This window comes from Natator depressus, chromosome 3 (genome assembly GCF_965152275.1).
Source record: "Natator depressus isolate rNatDep1 chromosome 3, rNatDep2.hap1, whole genome shotgun sequence".
Taxonomy (NCBI): domain Eukaryota; kingdom Metazoa; phylum Chordata; order Testudines; family Cheloniidae; genus Natator; species Natator depressus.
In genome coordinates, this window is record NC_134236.1 from 197,402,272 (window position 1) to 197,426,247 (window position 23,976).

At 43.4% G+C, this 23,976-nt stretch overlaps 1 protein-coding gene across 4 annotated transcripts in view; it reads right to left on the reverse strand.

The window, feature by feature from the left end:
- Positions 1-23,976, reverse strand: part of MACROD2 (mono-ADP ribosylhydrolase 2) — a 1,526,954-nt gene that overhangs the window by 1,491,291 nt on the left and 11,687 nt on the right. For all 4 annotated transcript variants that reach the window (XM_074949635.1, XM_074949637.1, XM_074949636.1 and 1 more), the window contains exon 2: positions 16,964-17,080. In XM_074949635.1, coding sequence (XP_074805736.1) covers positions 16,964-17,080 — 117 coding nt within the window. The remainder of the gene's footprint in view (positions 1-16,963; positions 17,081-23,976) is intronic.

Consider the following 23,976-nt stretch of genomic DNA (forward strand, 5'->3'; position numbering starts at 1 on the left):
ATTGGCATATAATGTTTTCTAACAAGGGGATAAAACCTGTTTCCCCCACATATGCTCACAATGGAAAAATGAGGGAGGAGCTCTGTAAGAAAAGCTTGAGATATTTCCTTGGGCAGAGCCTCCTTTCACAGGTGTAGATAACTTACCCTAGCTTTAAAAAAATTCTAGTGAGCTTTAAATAGACCATTCCAGTCACAAGGCACAAGGATCAGCTTTGATTTAGGGATGGCACAGTTGCAACTTTCATAATTACTCTTAAATGTCATAGATCACATCTACTTACTTCAAACTGGTTTTTCTGGTTAGCTGCAGGTAAATATGTGATTGGATGGCATAAGCCAATTTGTATTAAGTGCTAAAATGATATTTTCATTAAATATGTGCTCCAAGGACAAATGCTACACAATCTCCAATCCATGCTGTGATAGTTTAAAAGGGTTCTATACCTGCAATGTATTTTTATTCCCTTTTAGTTTGATAACAATTTGGGTGCCAGAGATGTAAATTACCAGACCATTTTTCTGTTGTGCTCCCGTGATTAATTTTGAAATAAGCAGAATTCTGCCACTGACTACTTCATGATAGTTTAGAACACTAAGGTTTAGCTTTAGCCTTTAAAAAGAAAATTAGGCTTATAAATATGTGCCTATGCAATTCTCTAGACTTTAGTATGTTGGAGACTCTCCTCCCCTAGTAAATAGCCAAGTGTCCATTTTCCCTACAGCATTCCCTTCTCAAAAGCTTGGGGGAGAAGACGGGGAATGGCAACATAAGAGATGAGCTTTCAGATAGGTAGGTCCTAAACAGTTTAGAACTCCCCAGATTAATATACCATTAAGTGAACTCAAAGATGAATTGGCACCCCGGTAAGACAATGAGCACAGAATAATGTGCTTCCTGGAGGAAACACTACTATGTAAGCAGGCAGGAGGAATCTTCACTAGCTTAAGTTTCCAGAATAATTTTAAGCCCCATGGACAGCACATTACAGAAGTATAATCGCAAGGTGACCTGAACAAACTATATCTAGGCCCACCTCCTTCAAAGAAAAAAAGTTAGTGTGATATGTTTGCCTTACTGTGTCCTCTATAATAAGCAAGCTGCTGAGCTCTACCAGCTTCAAAGGTTGAGTGCCTGAGGTCAGCTTGGTGATAGATCAAAGTAGGTAAGACCTCATCACACAGAGAGGCATAGTATCTTGGCCAATCATCACCCACCCTACTTTTTTAAATGAAAATATTGTCTTTTGTTGTTTGAGTGGCTCTTCACAAAGCAACAAAGCAAACAGCTCTGTACAGGAGTAAAACCAGCCATACTAAATATGCTGCCAAAAGTAAAACAACCTTTTCTTAATCTTTCAGTTACAGTAATCTGTCACTTGTAAACAGTAGTAGGCAAAACTATCTGAGTAGAGAGTTTTCAAAGCTGATCGTGTTAGTTTTCTATAAAACAGTTTCACCACCTCTGTTTTCACCAAGCCAGTAATCGTTACCTCATTTCTATATCAGCTAGCTAGCCATCAAACAAAACGCTGTATTTGTTATGAACCACACAAGCAGCTCAGCTGCACCACCAGCCATATGATATTGAAATCTAGAGTTTAGAGAAAGCATTGTTCTGCTGAGGACTGAAATTTCCTCAGTATTTCTCCTAAACTACCCCCCATACACACTGAACTAAAGGGGTGACAGAATGGAAGAGTCCCCTTGGGGTAAAGAAATAACTGGCCAATGTTATCCTCTTGAATCTCTCAAAGGGAATGGAGCCTGTCAAGTGTTACCCCTTTCTACCCCTATTAGGGTACACAGGTGGTCCAACAGCACACAAGGCAACCAAGTCCTAAAAAGGATGAAACATGGACTTCCTCATCATCAGGAGATCAGCTAACGCAACCAGTGAAGTCTCCATAACAGTGGTTCTCAACCCACAGCCCACTTGCAGCCCACTCATCACATAGCTGCAGCCCATGTGACATCCTCAGGGCAGTAACTAGGCTGGGGCAGAAGGGACTCCTGCCCCGGTTGCAGAGCCAGCGGGGGTGGGGGAGGGGGTGTTAAAAATGGGGCAGTGCAGGATCGGGCCCAGCAGCATTGGCAGAAGACCAAGGTGCTCAGCGCCTGCCCCTGCACCCTACAGGATTGCAGGCTCAGTGACACCACCTGGAGCAGGCTTCCTGGCATTAGGACCACAGTAGCAGGCAGGCAGGGTGGGCTGCATGGCTGAGCAAGGTGCAGCTGAGGTAGGAGACCAGCAGGAACTTAAGTGATTCCTAACATAAAAATGGCTTACTCAGAACCAATAAAGCAGTAGACAGCACATCACATAACTTTATACTGCCTTCAGTTTGAGTTGTTGTATACATCCGACATGAAAATTAATAGAAGCATGGGCTGTTTGTGACAGGTGTAATAACTCCATCTGTCAGTACTAAGAGGATATGATAGGGATTTAATATATTTTAAAAATGGAAGTATACCCAAACCTGATTTGATGCTATTATAGAGCCTCTTATAAACTTAAGTCAAACAGCAGATGGACTTCAAATCATCAAGTTCAAAATGGAAAGAATGTTTTTCTATTAGGTTTAGAATTGACCTGGGAAATTCACTGCTGTGGGAAATCACTGCAGTATTTCAACACGATTTTTAAAAGGTGTTAAATTACTCATATAAACAAGAGTTGAAGTTGACTAATCTGTTCTGAGGAAATAATAAAAATGCCACACCAAAAGCTGAATCAGCAGTTACCTGAAATACAAGTCAGAAACATGGTTCAGGGACTAGAGTCTGAATAGGTGACTAGGGTCCCTCTCAAGCCAATGAGGGGAGCTGAGGGTTAGAATGGAAAGTCACCCACTCTTACTCCTAGTACTCAATAGGATCCTGAAAAACTGAGCTTAAGTTATTACACTGCTTCTTTTCTTGCAGATGCTTCTAAAGGACATCAAGGCCAGGCAAACTATTCCACAGTGGTTCTGCTGTGGAAATGAAAGAATGGGGCCAGCCCACTAAAGCTGGGCATAAAACCCTTTAAACAGCTTTACATTTGTCGTTGAGGTATGAGGTGCTGGCAGCTCTATGTGGCACAAAAGCTTGCTCAAACAAACAAAGTAAAGATGATCACTACTGAAACCCTGATGATAGACTGGTACCCAGCTCTATCAATCACTTTTGGTGAGGAAAGGAGGCACATCTTGTGTCCTATCTTCTACTGTAAGACAGGAGTAGTGGGCAACTTTACTTCCAGTTATTCCTTTTGGACCAGCCTTTGCACCCTAGGAGCAAGACATTTCTCTTCACTCTCCCAGCAACTGAAAAAGAGCACCACGTTTTACACAAAGGCAGCACAGCAAGGTAAATGCAGCGATGGCCCAAAAGAAGCATGTCACCATCTGACTTGAGTCAATAAATCACATTTGAATCTCTCTTCCCCCACGTTAGTTTAAGGCAATTCACAGCTGTGCTATCTTCATATTTCAAAATACATTGATTTCTTGGTAGGCTTATGAGAAGAAATCTGGGTCAGCGGTCATGTTCTAGAATTGGTTGGATGAAGTCAGTGGGGTGGGATTTTAACGTGCTCTGAAATGTCATGTATTACAAGAATTCGGTTACTCAATTAGATGGATCAATTATCCTATTCAGATAACTTGCATTCTTATCTTGCTTATTGAATATTAAAATAGTCTTTCATTTTATTTTTGGATGATGTCTTGTTCAGCCAGTTTAAGATACCAAGTTCCATAAGTAATTAATCCTGTATATAGCCTTATATTTAACCAAGTCTTCTCTTCTCCTTGTTTTTGTGCATACTTTTAGAAAGCTAAGAAGGCATGTTGTAAAATCTGTTACCACTCAGTACTTGCTTTCAATTCCCACCAGTGGTAGAGGACTACAGAAGTGTAACCACCACCTGAGTGTGGCTTTCCTATCCCCTCAAAATATTTACAGGACTCTCACTATGGCTGGGACTTCATTTTCAGGCCTTAATACAAGTCAGAACTCCAACACACAAAAAGAAAGATGGTTTGTTCTTGAGAACCAAAAAAAACAAACAAACCCAAAACCCCTTGCTTTTCTACAGAGTCAAAAAGATACCATGAAAACCGTGAATTCAAGTTAGTCTTCTGAGGCTCAACTCAGATTTTAGCTGGCTCCAAGTTGTACGAACATACTCCTGTTAGGAGAGCAACAAATATGGACTACCACAGAGGTAACTATTAGGCAGATACAAATGTTTTAGGGCGTCCAGACACCAGGAAGAATCTGAGAGCGGTCATACATCTTTCCTATTGTCATTCCATTTGTCCCCCTACCCAGACAGCCAGGATACAAGATGACTTCAGTCCCTTGCTAGAGCCCCGACAGATGACTTTCATGCTATAGACAACCCCCTGGTCAGAAAGGAACCTCTACCAGATGGAGAGACAGGTTCTCCTATGCTTTAAATATGCCATTCCGAAGGGGATACTGTAAGAAGCCCAGGGACGAGTCACTCATCTACTGTCATAATGAATCAGTTAGAGGTCCAAGAATAGGAACATGTAGGGGCAGGGGCGATCACAATGGGGACAAGCAGGGGCATGCCCCCTACAATAATCAGGGGGGCTCAGAACTCCCCCAGCCCCGGGGCTGGAGGAGCTCACTCACTCTCCCCGCCAGGGATGGAGGAGCTCTGTGGCCCTACTGCAGCCAAGTACTTGTGGATACATTTATTCAGATGGCTCCATGGCACATGGATTTCACTGAAATAGTGAATGTACTGCTTTTTATTTCTATGCATATGGTGTATGTGCACGTGTTGATATGGTTTAATGTGTATATGTTTAATGTGCCCTGCCAAAAGTAGTTAAATTTAAATTCCTGCACATGCCCCTGTGCAGGGGAGCAGCCAATTTCTATCTAGTGGGCTGGAGTGGCAACTGTTGAACCACTGTGCTGCCCATCTTCACACCCTGTCTCTTTTTAGGGAGGTGGAGGGGTGAAAATTCATCTAAACCAACCTTTACTCTGAGACAGCTCAAAGCCCAGTTACCCAGGCTTTATATAGGACTTCCGTAGTTTCATCCTTGTCCTTCATTTCCTCACTGAACCCCATACACAAATCCACCAGAGGTCCCCAAAAAGAAAAGGGGGGAAGCTAACTTAATTTTTTAACTTTTAGCTAAAGTTACCTTTGAGTGGAGATTACACCTAGAAAACCTTGGTTCAAAAGAAGCAAGTCTGAGAAAGCAATGATCAAGTAAAAAGGGAGTACTAGAATAGAATTACAAACTCAGTCCTTAAACTGCAGTATGTAGCCTATTGCTTCAATCAGCCTCTGTACCAGATGACTGGAGGATGGCTTATGTAACCCCAATTTTTAAAGAAGGCTCCAGAGGTGATCTCAGCAGTTACAGGCCAGTGATCTTAACTTCAGTGCCAGGCAAACTGGTTGAAGCTACAGAAAAGAACAGAATTACCTGTCACATGATGAACACGATTTGTTGGGGAAGAGTCAACATGGTTTTTGTAAAGGAAAATCATGCCTCACCAATCTATTGGATTTTTGAGAGGGTCAAACAAACATGTGGACACTGTGATCCAGCGTATGTAGTGTATTTGGACTTTGAGGAAGTCTTTGACAAGGTCCCTCACTAAAGACTCTTTAAGCAAAGTAAGCAGTCCTGAGATGAGAGAACCTTCCGTCTTACTAAGCAGTAACTGGTTTAAAAAAAAAAAAAAGACAGGAAACAAAGGATAGGAGTAATGGTCAGTTTTCAAAATGGAGAGAGATAAATAGCAGAGTTGCCTATCTTTACAGGGACCGGTGTTATTCAACATATTCATAAATGATCTGGAAAAAAGATAAAACAGTGAGCTGGCAAAGTTTGCTGACAATACCAAATTACTCAAGACAGTGAAGCCCAATGCTGACTGCAAAGATTTACAAAGGGATCTCAGTAAATTGGCTGGCTGGGAACAAAATAGCAGATGAAATTCTATGTTGATAAATGCAAAGTAATGCAGATTGGAAAACATGATCCCAACTATACATGCAAAATGATAGAGTCTAAATTAGCTGTTAGATCTTGGAGTCATTATGGATAGTTCTCTGAAAAACATCCACCTGATGTGCAGCAGCAAACAAAAAAACTAACAGAAAGTTAGGATCTATTAAGAAAGGCATAGATGATATAATGCCTCTATATAAATCCACGGTACGCCCACACCCTGAATACTGCAGTTCTGGGTCACCCAATCTCAAAAAAGTTAATAGAATTAGAAAAGGTACAGAAAAAGGCAATAAGAGTGATTAGGAGTATGGAACAGCTTCTGTATGAAGAGAGAAAAATGACGGACTGTTCAGCTGAGAAAAAAAAAGGATGACTGAGGGGGGATACAATAGAGGTCTCTAAAATAATGAATCGTGTGGAGAAGGTGAATAAAGAAGTGTTATTTACCCCTTCACATAAAAACACAAGAACTAGATGTCACCCAAAGAAATTAATAGGCAGCAGGTTTAAAATAAACCTAAGGAAGTACTTCACCAAACGCAGAGTCAACTTGTGGAACTCATTGCCAGGGGATGTTGTGAAGGCCGAAACTAGAACTGGGTTCAAAAAAGAATTTGATAAGTTCATGGAAGATAGCGCCATCAATGGCTATTAACCAAGATAGTTGGGATGCAACCCTATGATCTGGGAGTCCCTAAGCCTTTCACTGCTAATTGCTGGGACTAGATGACAGGAGATGAATCACTAGATCACAGGAGATGAATCACTAGATCACTGCCCTGTTCATTCTCTCTGAAGCATCTGGCCACTGTCGGAAGACAGGATACTGAGCTAGATGGACCATTGGTCTGACCAAGTATGGCCATGCTTATGTTCTTATAAATTTAGTATATTGCAAACAAATGGTGAGGTCAAAAAGTTTGGAGTGATTATTTTGAAAGTGATGAACGAGGAGAATCAAAACAGAAATTAACAACACGTAAGTCTAACTGGGGCATGATGTATTCCATACAGAAGGAAGAAGTTGCAGAGACACTTAGGAAAAACCAAACAGAAAAAGCACCTGGGCCCAATGAAGTACCAGGGTATGTAGTGAAGTTGTTGGAAAGGGAAGGCATAAAAAGTATTTCACGAGTTTGTTCAATTATATTCTTGAGAAAGAGTACTGGATTAACTGGCTTAAAAGCTTTCTGGTGCCAACTTTTAAACATGAAGGAGATGTTATGCTGTGTGCTATCACCCAATTAAGCTGACATACATACTTTGAAAGTATGGGAGAAGACTAGTAAGTGTGTAGAATGGTTGAAATTTGGAATGATCAGCTTGGATTTATGGCAGGAAGGAGCACAGTTGATGCCATATTTGCACTATGAATCCTCATGGAGAAGTTCTGAGAAAAGAGATGGCAATTGGTAGGGTCTTTGTGGACCTAGAGAAGGTGTGTACCAAGACAACTAACTTGGTGGACTTTGCAGTGCAGAGTGTGCCAAAATGATATGCGCATCCTATCCAGGGTATATATGATAGAGTGACTATCAAAATCAAGACTAAATGGGACTACAATAGAGAATTTCCAGTAAGCATTGGCCTGCATTAGGGGTCAGTGTTGAAATTCTTTTGTTTGAGGTTGGCATGGATGTGATGAGAGAATATATGAAAGATGTCTTGGACCATGCTGTTCACAGAAAACAGCAATATGTGCGAAAGATTGAGACACCCTGAAAGCCAGCTCTGAACAATGGCAATGTAGTTTTGAGCAGGCTGGACTTCAAAGTGAACATTGGTAAGACCATGGCTATTATATTTGAGTTTAGAAGAGTGAAAATATTTAAATATCTAGGACCAATGGTTGCTGATAATGGTGTCTATCATTGTACTAAAGCTGTTTCGTGCAAGCAGCTGAAGCTGCTTTGGTTCTGTGTGACAAAAAGATGCCAATAAAGTTAAAAGGTAGAGCGTATAAAACTGTTAGTTAAACCCCTTTTAATATACAGAATAGAGACTTAGCCAGCCACCAGAAAGAAAATCAGCATGCTCTCCACCATGGAAATGAAAATATTGCAATGGTCAAATGGTTGGACACTCCACGATACAAAACAAAATTAAGTTGCAATGGGCCCAATGTGGGTGACTCCAACAGAAGACAATTGAGGGAGGCTAGGAGACATTGGGATGAACATATTCATACACTAGAAAGCCATATCTGTAGGATGGCTCTGATTGTAGATGGACAGAGAGAGAGAAAAATCAACCTAGAAGACGTGGACCAGATATCAGTGTACTTCAGAGAGCAATCTGCCCGACAAACGATCATCAGTTTTGGAGAAGGCTATAAAAGGCTCCAACCCCAGATAGGAAAGCAGCAAGACAGAAGATGGTAGTGTACCAGTTGCCATCAGAAGTCTATAATGCCACCGAATTAGAAGAGTTAACAAGCTAAGCCTCCTTTCAAGTGAAACTAATCAAGAACAACAGTACCAATCTGCACTATTAATATCCATCTTTGAGATAAACCCCATCAGTCACTTCTCAAGTCACTTCCAGACCAGTAAGGAGGCAGTGTCACCAACTGCCCTGCAACTCTGAGTGCTTTAAATGCTATGCTGCTGTGGCTCACAACCCAGACACCAACAGCCAGCATACGGGTCATACACCTTGACTTCCACCACCAGCTACTGTTTGCAGAATGACCCGAACACCACTCCCCAGTCCTGAATTTCCCCAAAACTGTATTTTTGCAGTGTCCAGCCTTCTCCAGGAACACTCACAGAATTTAAATTTGCTGCTCCTTTAAAGAGACAGAACAGCAGCTTCTTATCTTGACTAGAGTTAACCTCTTCAATTCAGTCAAAGCACGGAGGTGGTTTAGATAAAAAGTACAAGTTTATTAACCAAGAAGAGGTAGGTTTTAAATCAGTTCAAGTATAATGGATAAAGATAGTAAGAACAAACAAAATTAAAATATGCTTTCTAATGGCTAAGATCTAACTTACCAAGCTACAGTCTCAGTTCAAGGTAGTTTCCTCACCAATCTTCCTTTTCAAGCAACAACTCACTAGCTCTTAGTCAGGATCCCCACAGAGTTCAAGGCACTGGTCTTCCTCATCTCCTCAAGGATAATTTAGGGGGTCTCTGCTCCTCTCTTTGCTGTCCAGTAAACCTTTGAAAATCATTTCTTGCAAAGTTCATTGACCCTGCTTCAAGAGGCAGGAAGGCTTCCTGAGGGAGCAGCCTCCAGACCTCACCAAGACTGTTAAGAGATCACTTGCACTCCTGGCTTTATTTGCCCACCGTGCTTTTCTTGGTCTTTGGTCACACCTTGCTCAAATTTACATGCGAGACATTCAAGCACGCAGAACCATATTCCTTTGTCTGGGAAAAACTTGATCAATTTCCCTGACATACATGGTTAAAGCATACTTTATTCATAATGCCAGCACATGTGTATAATATTTTGTGGGTTCACTGTACTTACACCAAACAAGAATATTAATGATTAGGATGACCAGATGTCCTGTTTTTGAAGGGACAGTCCCATTTTTGGGGACTTTTTCTTATATAGACGCCTATTACCCCCCACCCCCCGTCCCTTTTTTTTTTTTTTTTACAGTTGCTATCTGGTAACCCTATTAATGATCCATTAGTTATGAGTCTTCCAGCAACATATTACATGACAACTTTTAGATACAGGTTGTAACAGTGAGTTGGAGTACACAGTGCCAGTCATCTATTCCCCCTGATGCATAGATAGGGGGCATGCATAGAAAGATCAGGTTGGTCTGGCATGATCTACCTTTTGTAAAACCATGTTGTATTTTATCCCAGTTGCAGTTTCTCTCTGTGTTCTTAACTACTTTCTCTTTGACCCCAGAGTTTATGGATTCATTAAAAAATCCTTATTATTGGGCTTGCAATTTCGTCATGTGCCAATTCCTTTAATATTCTTGGATGAAGATTATTCATGCCTCCAAATTTGGTCCCATTACACTGTTTGAGTTTGACTTCCACCTCAGATGTGGTAATTTCTACTTCCATATCCTCATTTCCATTAGCCACCCTGCCACTACCCTTATGCTCCTCATTACCTTTATTAAAAAGTCAGGCAAAGAGTTTATTTAGGTGTTGGAACATGCCTAGATTATCTTTAATCTAGACCCCAGCCTCAGTGCTTAGCAGTCTCACTTCTTTCCTAGTTTTCTTTTTGTTTATATAGCTATAGAACCTTTTAATATTGATTTTAATTTCCTTTGCAAGGTCCAATTCTGCTTGGCTTTTGAAAGTTCCCATTTTTCCCCTACATTTTCTGACCTCCAAGAGGTATCTTACCTTGCTGATCCATCCCAACTTCCATGCCTTGTAGGCTTTCGGCTTTCTCTTAATAACCTGTTTGAGATCGCTTGCTCTTCCAGCTTGGTCTGCAACTCATACCTACAATATTTTCCCCCTTGCTTGGGGAAAGTTGCAGAAACTAAGGATCTGAATGTGGAGGAGGCTTGGAATTACTAAGCTCTTCAATCCAGTCCACTTCCCTAATTCCCTTAATGTTTTAAGGTTTGCCCTGTAGAAATCAAGGACCCTAGTTGCAGACTATTTTTGCTTATCCTCCCATTAAGTTTAAATGGAATTAGATCATGATCACTCGGACCAAGGCTGTCCTCTACTGCCAGTTCTTCTAGGAGGTCCTTGCTACTCAAAAATACTAAGTCTAAAATGGCACCACCTCTTGTTGGTTTGATGACTATTCAGCAATGAAATTCACACCAAAATAATCATAACTACCATGACTCAAGAGAAGTTAGTGACTGACCAGACTCTGAATCTTAACTACTTTCTGATCCCTACTAGTGCTTGGCAAGAGTCAATATTATCATTTTAGGCGATGTCTATATTTTCAGTAGATAGCATCCTATCAACCATCTCTGTCCAAGTAACTTTAAAAATATTGGTTTCTGTACTGTGGGTAAAAAAAAAAAAAAAACAACTGTTCTATGTGTTATTACATCCTGCCCTTGGCAACTACTGTAGATGAAGTGAGTGACAACATATTAAAGAAGAATACACAGAATGGATCAGTGCATTCAGTTTTGGTCGTATCTTCAAAAAAAAATTCCAAAGAGATTAATAAGGTCCACACATGGGCAAAGAGGGCTAGAGGTATGGCAGGACCTGTATGACAGGACTGCAGACATTAATATTATTTAGCTTAGAAGAGAAGCAGGTTAGAAAAGACTTGATTGTATGAGTAAGCTGCTCTGTTCTTCCTTTTTTAACCTTACCCAGTCAAAGGAAGTTCTTAAAATTAAATGACAAGAAAGTTAGAATAAAAAGGAAGTCACTTTGCCCAGCTTCTTGGTGGCCTGTGAAATTCACTGCCTGTGGTAAGTCAAATACTACAGTTAGATCTCAGGTAGTAGTAAGTAGCATCTCACTTTTATAACAAGTAACTAGCACTTGTATTTATTCAGCCTTCCCTACTAACACTATTCTGCTGATGAGGCCAGGCTCATTAGTGAAGGAAGTTAACTTTCCACCTTCGCCGTCATCTATGGGAGGACCTTCTGAGCTCATCTGCACAACCTCCACCTTCTTTTCAATCATGCAACCACTTCGTTAAGCAACATATTAACTGAGACGGACATGCTCGAAGAGTAATATGGAATAGATATAACATATATCAAAGAAAAAAGAAGTGCTCATTTGTTGTTGCCCTTGCCCCTACATACTGGGCCATTCGACTGAGAACATCTCAAGGCACAAAACATCACAAGAGTTGTTTAGGAAGGGTTCCTAACACACTGCAGTACTACCAAAAAAAAAAAAAAAAGTTTTTAAAATGCTGGAAGTGCCTTTATTTATTCATTACATCTAGTCATAAGCCACTCACCCGCTGGTTATCAGGAAAGAATTACTGCTGCACACGCTATGCAGCACAACTAGTCAGATGTATTTGGGTTAAAGTGTGTGCTCATCTTCCTCTGAAACACCAGGAATTGTCAGGATGATGAACCAAGTATAGTCAAAAATCTATATGTCAAATCCTATATTTCAAAACATCTAGAGCTGTGAAGAATTTATTACTCACAACAAAAAGGGGGTAGAAACACAACATTTATGTTTAAAGAAAAATTACTTTAAAAAACAAGAGTTCTATGTCAGAAAAAAGGTCCAAACTCTGTACTCTAAATATTTAAGTTCAGAAGTACTACTTTCACATATACTCAGTGCTTTGCAGAATAGCATCAATGTACAAGTACTGGGGGGAGGAGGGGACTTTGCTATACTACATAGAGTGTGAACCATCACATTCATAAGTAATGTTTCTCTTAATATTTTCCACATTTTAAATGAATTATCTGGCTTATTGAGTATCAGCCCATCTTTCTAAAAGGTTACTTTTCCTCCACAGCTTTTTTATAAAACAAATTTAAATGCAAGAAACTGCAGACATTATCTTCTCATAAATATACAATGTAACAAAAGCTTAAACAGAGTGGGGGAAATAAAGTGTTTCAGCTCAGCTTTTGCCTTCCAGCATTTCTGCAGCACATTAAGCACTAACTGAAAGAAAGCAAAATCAATGTTGTATAGACAAAACATACAGGAGAAGTGAAATTCACCAATGGGATTAGCACGCTGTCTAACCTGTGTCAAGTGAGACAGTGGTTTCATGAAGCAAATATGCAGATCATAGTATCATGCTCTCAGAAACCAAAGAAGATAGTGACATTAACAGTCAGCATTTGTAAGCCTCATTGACTTTCAAGTTTAGTAAAGTTCAGAAAATAGCTTAATGTGTAGAAAGGAAGAATGGTCTTGTGGTTAAGCCTTGGAAGATTCCCAGCTCTCTCTGATTTTTCTAGATGAGCTTAGGAAAGTCAGTCTCCATGCATTATTTCTCCATGCATAAAATTAAGATAGACAAAAGGACATGCGAAGAAATACTATGTAGACAGTAAGCTCTTGAGGAAGGGACTGACTTAAGTGTATGTTCAATGCCTACCACAAAGGAGGCTCTATGTGTTACTGCAGAGGTCCTCAAACTGTGGGGCACACCTCCCTAGATGGGCACTGAGGAACATTTAGAGGTGCGCAGTGGAGCCCAGGCCAGTCCCCCCCAGGGAGCAGGGAGGGAGACCATCCAACCCCGCTCCACTCTCAGCTCTGATTCAGCCCCGCCCCCGGCACAGACAGGGGTAAGGGGGGGGGGCACATCCCTGAAAAGTCTGAGAACTACTGTGCTACTGTAATACAGATTCACTCAAACCATATGAAGATTTGAAAAATTTCAGCCTCTTATGTGCACCTCCATTTCAAATAATGAAGAACGGATTGATGACTAGATGGTATAGTCATCTACCCATATGTTACTGGGGCCTGCAAACCTGTTGGGTCACCCAGATTACCCAGAGGAGACTCCCAGTTCCTGAAACCCTTCCAAGTGGCTGCTTCAGATTCACATTTAAACAGAGACAAAGCTTGTGAGAGGAGTTTTAACCTTCATATCTATGGTTACCTTAATCATCGTATTCATCCAGGTCATCACTTTAAGCCATCTCACAATGGTTGAGGACAGAATTCTAAGCCCCATATCTATGGTTGCAGGAAAGCATAGGGTTGCCAGGCATCTGGTTTTGGACTGGAACGCCCGGTCGAAAAGGGACCCTGGCAGCTCTGGTCAGCACCACCCACCGGGCCATTGAAAATCCAGTTGGCGGTGCTGCGGGTCTAAGGCAGGCTCCCTACTTGTCCTGGCACCGTGCTGCGCCCCAGAAGCGACCAGCAGGTCTGGCTCCTAGGCGGGGGAGCCACAGGCCTCCGTGCACTGCCCTCGCCCCAAGCATCATTTCCGCACTGCCACTGGCCAGGAACTGGGGGCAGTGGGAGGCAGTGCCTGCAGGTGAGAGCAGTGCACAGAGCCTCCTGATCCCTCCCCCCGACCCCAGCCTAAGAACCAGACCTGCTGCTGGCCACTTCCAGGGTGCAGCACGGAGTCAGGACAGGCAGGGAGCCTGCCTTGGCCCTGCTGCACTGCTGACTGGGAGCTGCCTGAGGTAAGCCCATGCCCCAACCCCAGCCCTGAGCCCCCCCCAAACCTGTAACCCCCTCCTACACCCTAAACCCCTTATCCCCAGCCCCATCCCAGAGCCCACACCCCCAGCCCAGAGCCCGTACCCTCTCCTGCACCCCAACCCCCTACCTCAACCTGCAGCCCCCTCCCACACTCCGAATCCCTCAGTCCCACCCTCCAGCCTGAAGCCCTCTCCTGCACTCCAAACCTGTCATCCCCAGCCCCACCCCGGAGCCCACACCCCCAGTTAGAGCCCTCACCCCCTCCTGCACCCCAACCCCCTGCCCCAGCCCAGTGAAAGTGAGTGACAGCGAGCCACCAAGAGAGGGGGAATGTAGTGAGCGGGGAGCAGGGCTAGGGTGTTCGGTTTTGTGTGATTAGAAAGTTGGCAATCCTAGGAGAGCAGTGTGTGGAGAACAATGACAGAGGCTGCTCACACAGTGTTCCAGTAGACAGGCTCTGCCTGAATGGGACCCCAACCGAGGCATGGTGGGCAAAGGAAAAGGGAGACCTGGTGAAGGGGACATGACCCTTCCATGTGGGTATGGGAGATCCGGCCTTGTAATTAAATTAATCAATATTAACTAGAAGAGGCAGTTGAGGCAATTTCATAGTAAAACATTCAAATCTGAGTAGTCTGGATACTTGTGTTTTTTTTATGTAAGTAAGGTGATGATATTTATGAGCCAACTCCTGATATGCACATTGGATAGAGTCCACAGATGTTCAGACCTTTTGCCTTAATTAGCGGGCATAGATGAGGCCTAACTACCTGAATTAATTTGGACAAGATAGAAGTGATATTCCTGAACACTTTTTTTTTTTTTTTTTAAACCACCACACCACACAAGAAAAGGAACTGGAGCACATTTTATCAGCATCAGGAAGTTTGCTATTTAGTACCAAGGTTTACAATCTGACCATCTTATCAAATCATTGGCTGTTCCTGGATGCTCTCATAGCAGTATGGCCCTCAAGCACTTCTTCCCTTTCTGTGCCTATCTAGAGTATTGGCAAGTAATGCTTTCTACCATTCCGGTTGGCTGAGACACTCCATCCCACCCTGGGACGAAGACCTGGACTCAGTTATGCATGCCTTTGTCACCTCTCAGCAGGACTGCAACAATACAATATATCTGGGCATGAAACCTTCACCACTTAGGAAACTCCAGTTAATACATAACCCTGTAGCACATCTTACCATGAATACATCAAACCTGTCATCTGCTCTCTACAATGGCTTCCCATAGTATTTCCCATCAAGTTCAAGGTCTTTGTGCTTATTTTCAAAGCATTCCATGGTCTAGGCCCAGGGTATCTATGAGATCATCCAAAGCTCTGGGGTGAAGACCATGGTTGATAACTATGCTCCTCTGTCACAATAGGACAATAAGAGTAAAATGTGCCTCAAAGAGGGGGAGGAAGGGAAAACAAACTTTCTTTAGGGGTTGGTCAGAGACTGACAAACGAACTCCCTCAGGAACTAAGAGCCAACATAAACCTCATCACTTTGGGCTCCAAGTGCAAGGCGCATTTCTTTGATCTTGCCTTCTCTAAACATATGGCAACATATATGTTCATTAAAACAGCTACCAAAACAGGAGACTACACTGCACATGCTGCTCCCTTGGGGAGAAGATGAGAACCAAAACACATGACAGATGCACTGTCTCACAGCTTAATGCACTACAGCAGCATTTCTCAAACTGTGGGTGGGGACCTCAAAGTGGGTCCCGACCCCATTTTAATGGGGTCACCAGGGCTGGCTTAGACTTGCTAGTGCCCAGGGCTGAATCCCAAGCCCCACCGCCCAGGGCCAAACCCCATGCCAAAGGGCTTCAGCCCTGGGTGGCAGGTTCAGGTTACAGCTCCCCTGCCTGGGGATGAAGCCCTTGGGCTTCAGCTTCTCCCCCGCCCCGCAGGGTCAAGGGCTTGGGTGGGCTCAGGCTTTGGTCCCCTCTCCTAGGGTCATATAGTAATTTTTGTTGTCGGGGGGGGTCACGGTGCAATGAAGTTCGAGAACCCCTATGCTACAGGAAGGTGCTCAGATAGTATAATATCAATGCAGTATTAAAACCTATAGAATAGAAAGACTAAAATAGAGCGCTATTACATCCCTTAAATGTAGGCCTTGGCTACTACTACCTATGCATTTAGCACCTTAGGACTAGACTACTGTAAATCAACTCTACATAAGCTGAGACATCTAAAAACTGAAGCCAGTGCCCCCTACTCTTTAGGCAATACCCTGTATATACACACAGCATATAACACCAGCACTCCATAATTTGTACGGACCACCAATAGATTCTCAGGTGAAATTCAAGGTATTGGTTGAAAGCAATACAGCACAAAATGATTTGGAACCTGGTTGCTTGAGAAATACCACCTCTCCCCATACAATAGTGCCATCAATGCAATATGTGGAGGCTCTCCAACTAGATTTCCCTAAATCAAGCTGAAAGGGGGCTGCCAGCAGAGTGATTGTAAAAAGGGTCTTCAGTTCCACACCCACATACAAATCCTGAATTGTATGCTTTAGGAAATGCTGTAAAGTCCAGGTCTTTTAAGGGCATCAAGCCACTGGTATCGGTACACTCTAGACAGAATTATTGGAAAATTAGGTCCATGCTAGATACTGTAGATTGCATGCATTTGCAACTGACTAAGAACCAAGACCAAAATTATCTACATTATGTAACTCCTAGTAGGCTAAACACAAGAAAAAAAGTGCCATTTTTCAATCCCAACAATTAAGAAGCCATTATGGATACAGAATTCATTTTTTAAGTATAATGCAATTAACTTAGACTGCAGATAATGTTACCTATATGTACAGAGAAATATATATAGTTAATTTCTTTACAGGTCCCCGCCCACCCAACATCCTCTTTACATACCGTCACTTTGGTTCTTGCTTTTCATTTCTTCCATCCATGTTGGAATGTCTTTCAATGGAACATGCTCCCTCACATATTCTTTGCGTCTGTCCTCCAAGGTCATCTTCAACAAACGCTCTGTTTAGAAAACACATGGAGTTTTCTTAAAAACTTAATATTGTTGGCCTCAGCCCAGTGGTGGCACGTTTTGGTACCAAGAAGCAAGGTAGTTTTTGTTGTTTGAATGGGATTGATGTCACAGAGCCAGGTAGGGTGTAATCAAAACAGACCCAACTGCATACAGGTAACTTTGGAAACCCCAGCTCAGCCACCACAAATAGCCTCTTCCTGCACTGTCCCCCCATGTCTCCAGTCACCCTCTCTACCACTATAGAGCCTTCTCCTACTGGCTCACAATCAACTTCCAGCCACGAACCAGAAGAACAGCAGCAGATGTGTCACACAACATAAAACTGACAATTTTAAACTTTTTCAAAATTACTTACGTTCTTTAGGCTCTTAATATTTTGTTATAGTCTATGAATGTCTAAACCGCTCTCTTTACCTAACAGGCTTAGGAAGACTTACCAAAGAGCCAGTCAACATATTTTGAAAGGAGCTGGTCAAAGCAAGTTATCTGGTGTTATAGGGTATTTTGGATAGTTTGGTTTAAGAAAGAAAAAAGTTTCATAAATGCCATGTGTTCATATTGTGTTCACATTCTGTGGCTCAGGCAAAGCTGCAACAAAAAAAAATGTTTCGAAATTCTGCTTTACAAATTTACACAAGTAATTAAGTCTGTTTTCTACTCATTCAGAACCAAAAACGCCCCGGCGGGGGAAGGGGTTGTATATACATCAATGTCATCAGGAGCAGTACCAGTCACTTATTGTTTTACTATTGTTAATTTGAATGAAGGACTTGTCTACATTGGGAGTGGGGAAGACAACAGGAGGTCAGTCCACACTAACTCATGTTAGTTTGCATTGAAAATGTCTGCCGACACATGACACAAACCCTTAAAGCACCGTAGCTCCCCATTTCCTGCCAACTCTGCACTCTGCCTTCAAAGTGGAGTATGTTTGATGTCAACTATCGTTCGTGTACACACAATGCTTCTACACACTACTTTGGCAGTCATCCAACTGCTATCCCACACGGCTTTGTGGGAGTCCATGACTGACCTGCCTGTTTACCAGTATGCCCTCAGTGTCCTGGGGTTAAGGTGACCAGATGTCCCCTCCCCCATTTAAACACCTGACACAGGGCCAGGATCAGTCCATTTGCTCCTAGATTCAGATCCATCATCATTACAGTAATATTATTCCAGCAACACTACACCATTCTTTGTGCAGCTACTTGGAGCTGTGGCAGGATCCCTGACCGCCTCACCATCTGGGGAGAAGAGACAGTCCAGCAAGCTCTTGCAACCAACCACCGCAATAAGAAACTTAGACAACATTGCTAAGCAGATGACCAATAAGGATCACAGCCAGGACACTGACCAATGCCGTAACAAGAAATCAGGAAAATGTAACACACACACACAGAGGAGTGTCAAAATACAAGTCCAGTGCTGCTCATGTAATCTATTTTATGAGATGTTGGACAGACATGCCGCTACAGAACGCTTGTGGATAGTGGTGCCACTGCCCCCAGCAAGGAGACTGTGGCCCTCATCTCCCTCCCAAGGGGAACCATAGTTCACTGAAAGAGGACAATGACAAGGACGACAATGAAGAGCTCTCTTTGTATAGCAGGATCTCTTCAGAACTCCAAATCCTGAGGACAGCTATGTAAGAGGCCAGACCAATTCCCAGCCTTGGGCCCAGGAGGAAGATCTGCAGCATGTATCTACTTACCTACCTATCTTTACAATTGATTTTTAGGCTATACAGTTGTGCTAGCTTCTGTTCCAAGTGCCCAATGGCCACTGCCATTTGGGGCAAATGGAAGCTAGGAACCTTTCCAACTCTCCAAACCTTGATTCCCTCCCTCTCCAAACACCGTCCCCCGCCCCCTTGTTTGCCCCTCCCAAAACACACTTTCAAAGTGGTGACTGGGCAGGGTAATAAGTTTCTATCATGCTGAAGCCTCAACCATCAACTTTTTACAAACCCATGCCATAGAGGATATGTATTCGTCCACTAGTTTCCCTTTCCCTTCCAGCATCTTTCCTACCTGGCAAATGTCACCGTCTCCTCCAACCCCATTTGCACACTCATAACATCTGCAACCTCGCCCCCCCGCCAACATGGCGGATTCAAATAATGAAACTGTAGTGGTCTGAAATTGAAAAGTTTGAAACAGCTGTTACACTAAAAAAAAAAAGGTTTGGTTAGTATTCACAGTTCACATGAGAGATATGCGTAGACATGAATATTGCATGGCTGTACATGTAGTAAGACTACTGCTCCTCGCTGGGGTATATATGCCTTGTAACAGCATTGCAAACAGGGATTCATACAGGAGAAGATTAAGTTAGGGAGAGCATAGCTGCACAGCTCTTAAAGCAAATGGCTGAGATATATCAGATACCATTCATCATTATTGCAATCAGGTAGACAAAGGGGGCATAATGGCTTTCCACTGGCTTATATATTTCATAGAAAGACTGGAAGCCACTGAGTGTTCAAATAATCAGTGCACAACCCAATCTATTTCTCTGTAAAAATGTGGGAGAGATTAATCTTAGGCTGAGAATTGCTTAGTTTTAGCATGGACATTCACAAGCATAAAAATTTCTTTGCGGGAATTCTGAGCCACTGCGCAGCAGAGAATTAATATCCTTGCAGATTTTACTCTTTCCCCACAGAATAAGTGATTCATGAGCCCCTCCCAGGCAGCAGTCCTGATCAGGCATGTGTCGGTCAGGAGCAGCCAGGAGAGATGTAGATCACTGCTTCAGGGAACGGGGCTGGGTGTGCGTGCAAGGCTGTCCCTCTCGCTCGCTATTGCAGTGCACCTGTAGCCAGGGAGATGCAGGGCTGGGGACGCCCTAGCTGGTGGCTCCTACCAGGCACTAGACTCCACATGCTAGTCCTGGCTGGACTAAGGCCTTCTTCCCCTGCATGGGCCACTCCCAGGGCTGTGTCAGACCCACCCACGGAAATCTCCCCTGCCACACCCTCCCATGCTTCTTGTCCCCATCGCTCCTCAGTTGCAGGGGGAAGGGGTCACTGTATGGCGAGTTGCCCGCAAACCCCTTGCATCTGGACCCCCACCACATCCTGCCAGACCCAACCCACTGAGCCCCAAACACCTTCACCTGTAGCTCCCCAGTCCTATTCCCCCTGCACTCAGACCGCACCCCCCCACCACCACCCCAAGCCCCTGTATATCTAGATTTCCCCCCCATGCTCAACACTCCACCAAGCCATGCACATCCAGATAAGCCTGCCAGGATACAAGTGTGGAGGGGCTTCGCGTGGGGGATCCAGGTGTGGGGCTAAGCCTGCTTCCCCCACACCTGGATGGGGGCACAGAGGGGCAGGACCAGCCCTTGCACAGTGTCAGGGTCAGGTGCAGCCTCACCACTGAGTCTGTGTCCCAGAAGAGGGCTACAGAGTGATCCCTCACCTCTGTGCAGCCAGTAGCCTCCACTCCGCACTGCCCTGCTGGAGCCTCCACTCCCATTGCCCTTCTCATCTATTGTCTGCAACAACTGACTTTCTAGTCCATTGACTACACAGTGACATGCTGAATACTACTCAGCCATGCCATGCCCTAAGGCCCCGATCTGCCAAAGCATTAGTTCCAATGGGGATATTCAGGTGCTGAACTTTATGCACCTATTTAAGTGCTGTAACAGATCATGGCCTAACTTCAGTCCTAACAATGTGCTGTGGGCTATATCTACACAGCAAAGAAAAACCAGAGACTGGCCCATACCAGCCAACTCAGGTTTGCGCGGCTTGGGCAGTGGGGCTGTTTCATTGCTGAGGTTGGAGCCTGGGTTCTAGGACCCTGCAGGGCGGGGCGCTGTATAGACATACCCTTGAAATCTTCTGTGCTGGACATACATGGAAATATTAGTATTGCCATCTGCTCTGTGGAGCCATATCAATGTGCTAATATGCCTAGTAAGGAAACAATTTGTCAAAAAACATTTCCCGAATCTTTTTGGTTGTCTGTATTGTTACAGACATACGTGCTGACAGGTATTTTGAAATAAATTACCAAAATAATTGAAAAAGGCGTGACTATATTGTGTTATTTTGACAAATAAAATATGCAGAATTTTAAAATATTGTGCACAGAATTTTTTACGTTTTGGCTCAGAATTCCCTCAGGAATATAAAAATGTAGGGCTGGAAAGGACCTCAACAGGTCATCTAGTCCAATCTTCTCTGCTGAGGCAGGGTCAAGTATACCTATATCATCCATGATAGATGTTTGTCTAACCTGTTCTTAAAAACCTCCAATTTTAGGGATTCCACAGCCTCCCCTTGGTAACTTATTCCAGTGCTTAACTACCCATTTAGTTAGAAAGTTTTTCCTAATACCTAACCTAGCTCCCCCTTGTGGCAGATTAAGCCTATTACTACTTCTGTCTTCAATGGACATGGAGAACAATTCATCACTATCCTCTTTGCAACAGCCCTTAACATATTTGAAGACGAGTATCAGGTCCCCCACCTCATTCACTTCTCAAGACTAAATACGTCCAATTTTTTTTCCAACCTGTCCTCAGAAGTTTAGAAAACCCAACCTATCACTTTTGGTGCTCTCCACTGGACTCTCTCTCTAGTTTGTCCACATCTTTCCCGAAGTGTGACACTCAGAATTGAATACAGTACTCAAGCTGAGGCCTTCCCATTGCTGACTACAGAGGAACAGTTACCTCTCCTGTATTATCAGGAGTGTTGTAAGTCAGACATCCCAGAATATTAGCCTTTTTTCTCAACTGCATCACATTGTTGACTCCTATTCAATGTGTGATCCAGATACTTTTCAGCAGTGCTACCTCCTAACTAGTTATTCCCCATTTCATTTTTCTTTCCCAAGTGACATACTCTGCACTTGTCTTTATTGAATGTAGTCTTGTTGATACCAGACCAATTCTCCAATCATCCCGTATCTTAGCACCTGGAAGACAGCACACCCTTCTATTCTCTGGATCAGCTCTGGTTACAGGCTTGTCCATTCTTCTCAGTAAGGAGTCCCCGATCACATAGACCTGCCTTTTCCTGGTGACTGTGCGATTCTCCCTGTTCCCTCTGGCTGCAAGTTCTTTCCATTCCTATTGTCCCATGTAATCCTCTTCAACCCATCCTGTATCCTCCTGGGGCTCATATTTGGTGCAGTCTCCACTGACTCTTCCCCTTTTCCTATAGGACTAGCCGCTCTTCTCTTCTTCCTTGCCCTTCCACCTTCAGTGACCACCTCCTGAGCCCCTTCTTCATTTTCCAACTCTGCAAACCTGTTCTTGAGCTCTATTTCTCCCTCACTAGCCCATCTTTTCCTCTGCCTGGTTCTCTTGGTCACATGCTTCCACTGTCCATTTTCTTCACCCAGCAGTCTCCCCTCAGAGTTCTTCGGTCCTGCTTCCATCTGCATATCTGACCTTTTCCCTTCAGTCATCTCATGTCTTTGCTCCATAATCCACTCGAACCCCCTTCTAAACTCAACCAGACTTTCCACCTGCATCTCCAATCCTCGGATCTTTTCTTCCATCAGCTCTATCAGACAGCACTTCATGCAGACGAAACTCTTTCCTGGTACCCCCTCCAGGATCATGTACACCCGGCAGCTTCCACATCCAGTCATCTTCATTGTGTCTTCCACTACTTGGGTCACTCCCACTGCTGCCTCTGTATCTCTCATAGCCTTCCCACCTAAATCCTGTTAATCTGGGAAACACAAACCACACCACAACACCAGCACCCACAGCAAAAACAAACCCAAAACACAAACTCCAACTCAAACTCCCCTGTTTACAGCTCTGTTTACTGGTTCCTGTGCCACTGTCTGGGCCTGACTGGCTGGCTACCTTTATAGGACCCCTACTCAAAGCAGCCCCATGCCCTAAACAGGGCTCAACTTCTCTCCCAGCACAAAGTCCCTACAAGCCTCTACACATACAAATACGAAACCAAATACAAATACCTTTTTCTCCTCTAAGTCTCAGTAAGTGAGAGTTTTGCTACTGCCAAGCTATGTGACAACTCCTTGACTTATCAGCTTGTCTACTTTGCCAGCAAACTCTTCAGGACTCTGACAGCCTAAACCTTGCCTTGCAGGTAACAAAGTAGTAACCCCCAACTCCTGAGTTCCCCAGAGATGACTCCCTGCAGTGTCCAGACCTGTAACTGAACACTACAGAAGTTAAGTTCATTGCTCCTTTACAAAGGGACAATATACTGCAGCTCATTGATTTAAGATTTGACATACACTCATTTCAGTCACAGCACTGATTTGGTTTATAGTAAAAAAAAAGTTTATTATACAAAAAAAGTGATACCAAGTAGGTATAAGATAGAAAGGGTTACTAGCCAACAAAAGTAAAAATAGTCTTCTGAGACTAAAACTTCTTTTCAGCAAGTTACCACCTTTACCTAAGCAGATTTCTTACCAAAACTTAGCTTCCAGACACCTCAACTTCTTTGGTTGAAGGGCCCAATATTCTGTGATTTCAAGAGCTTTGGTCCCTTCAACCCCCCCAAAGCAATGAACAATTCAAATGTCTTTCTGGCCCCTTAATACCACTTCAGAGTTCACTGTCCATTTCAAGAGCCAGGAAGGCTTCCTGGTGTTCTTCCCTTCCTGTCATGGGCTTTCCATCCCCCTGCTGATTTGTATGTAAATTGAGCTCCCATTGTTTTGATTCCACACTGCTTAAATTATATTGGATACAAACAGATAGCTGCCTTCCCTCCTGCCTGGGAGAGAACCTGTTTTTCCCATGTTTGGTCACAAACTTTAAAGCATAATGTCAGCGAGCCTCCATAATTCCTCCTACAGTGTTAAAGTATACATTTCACAATTATATCAATCACCAGTTTGTCACAGACTTTCATAAAAAGGCCTTACTC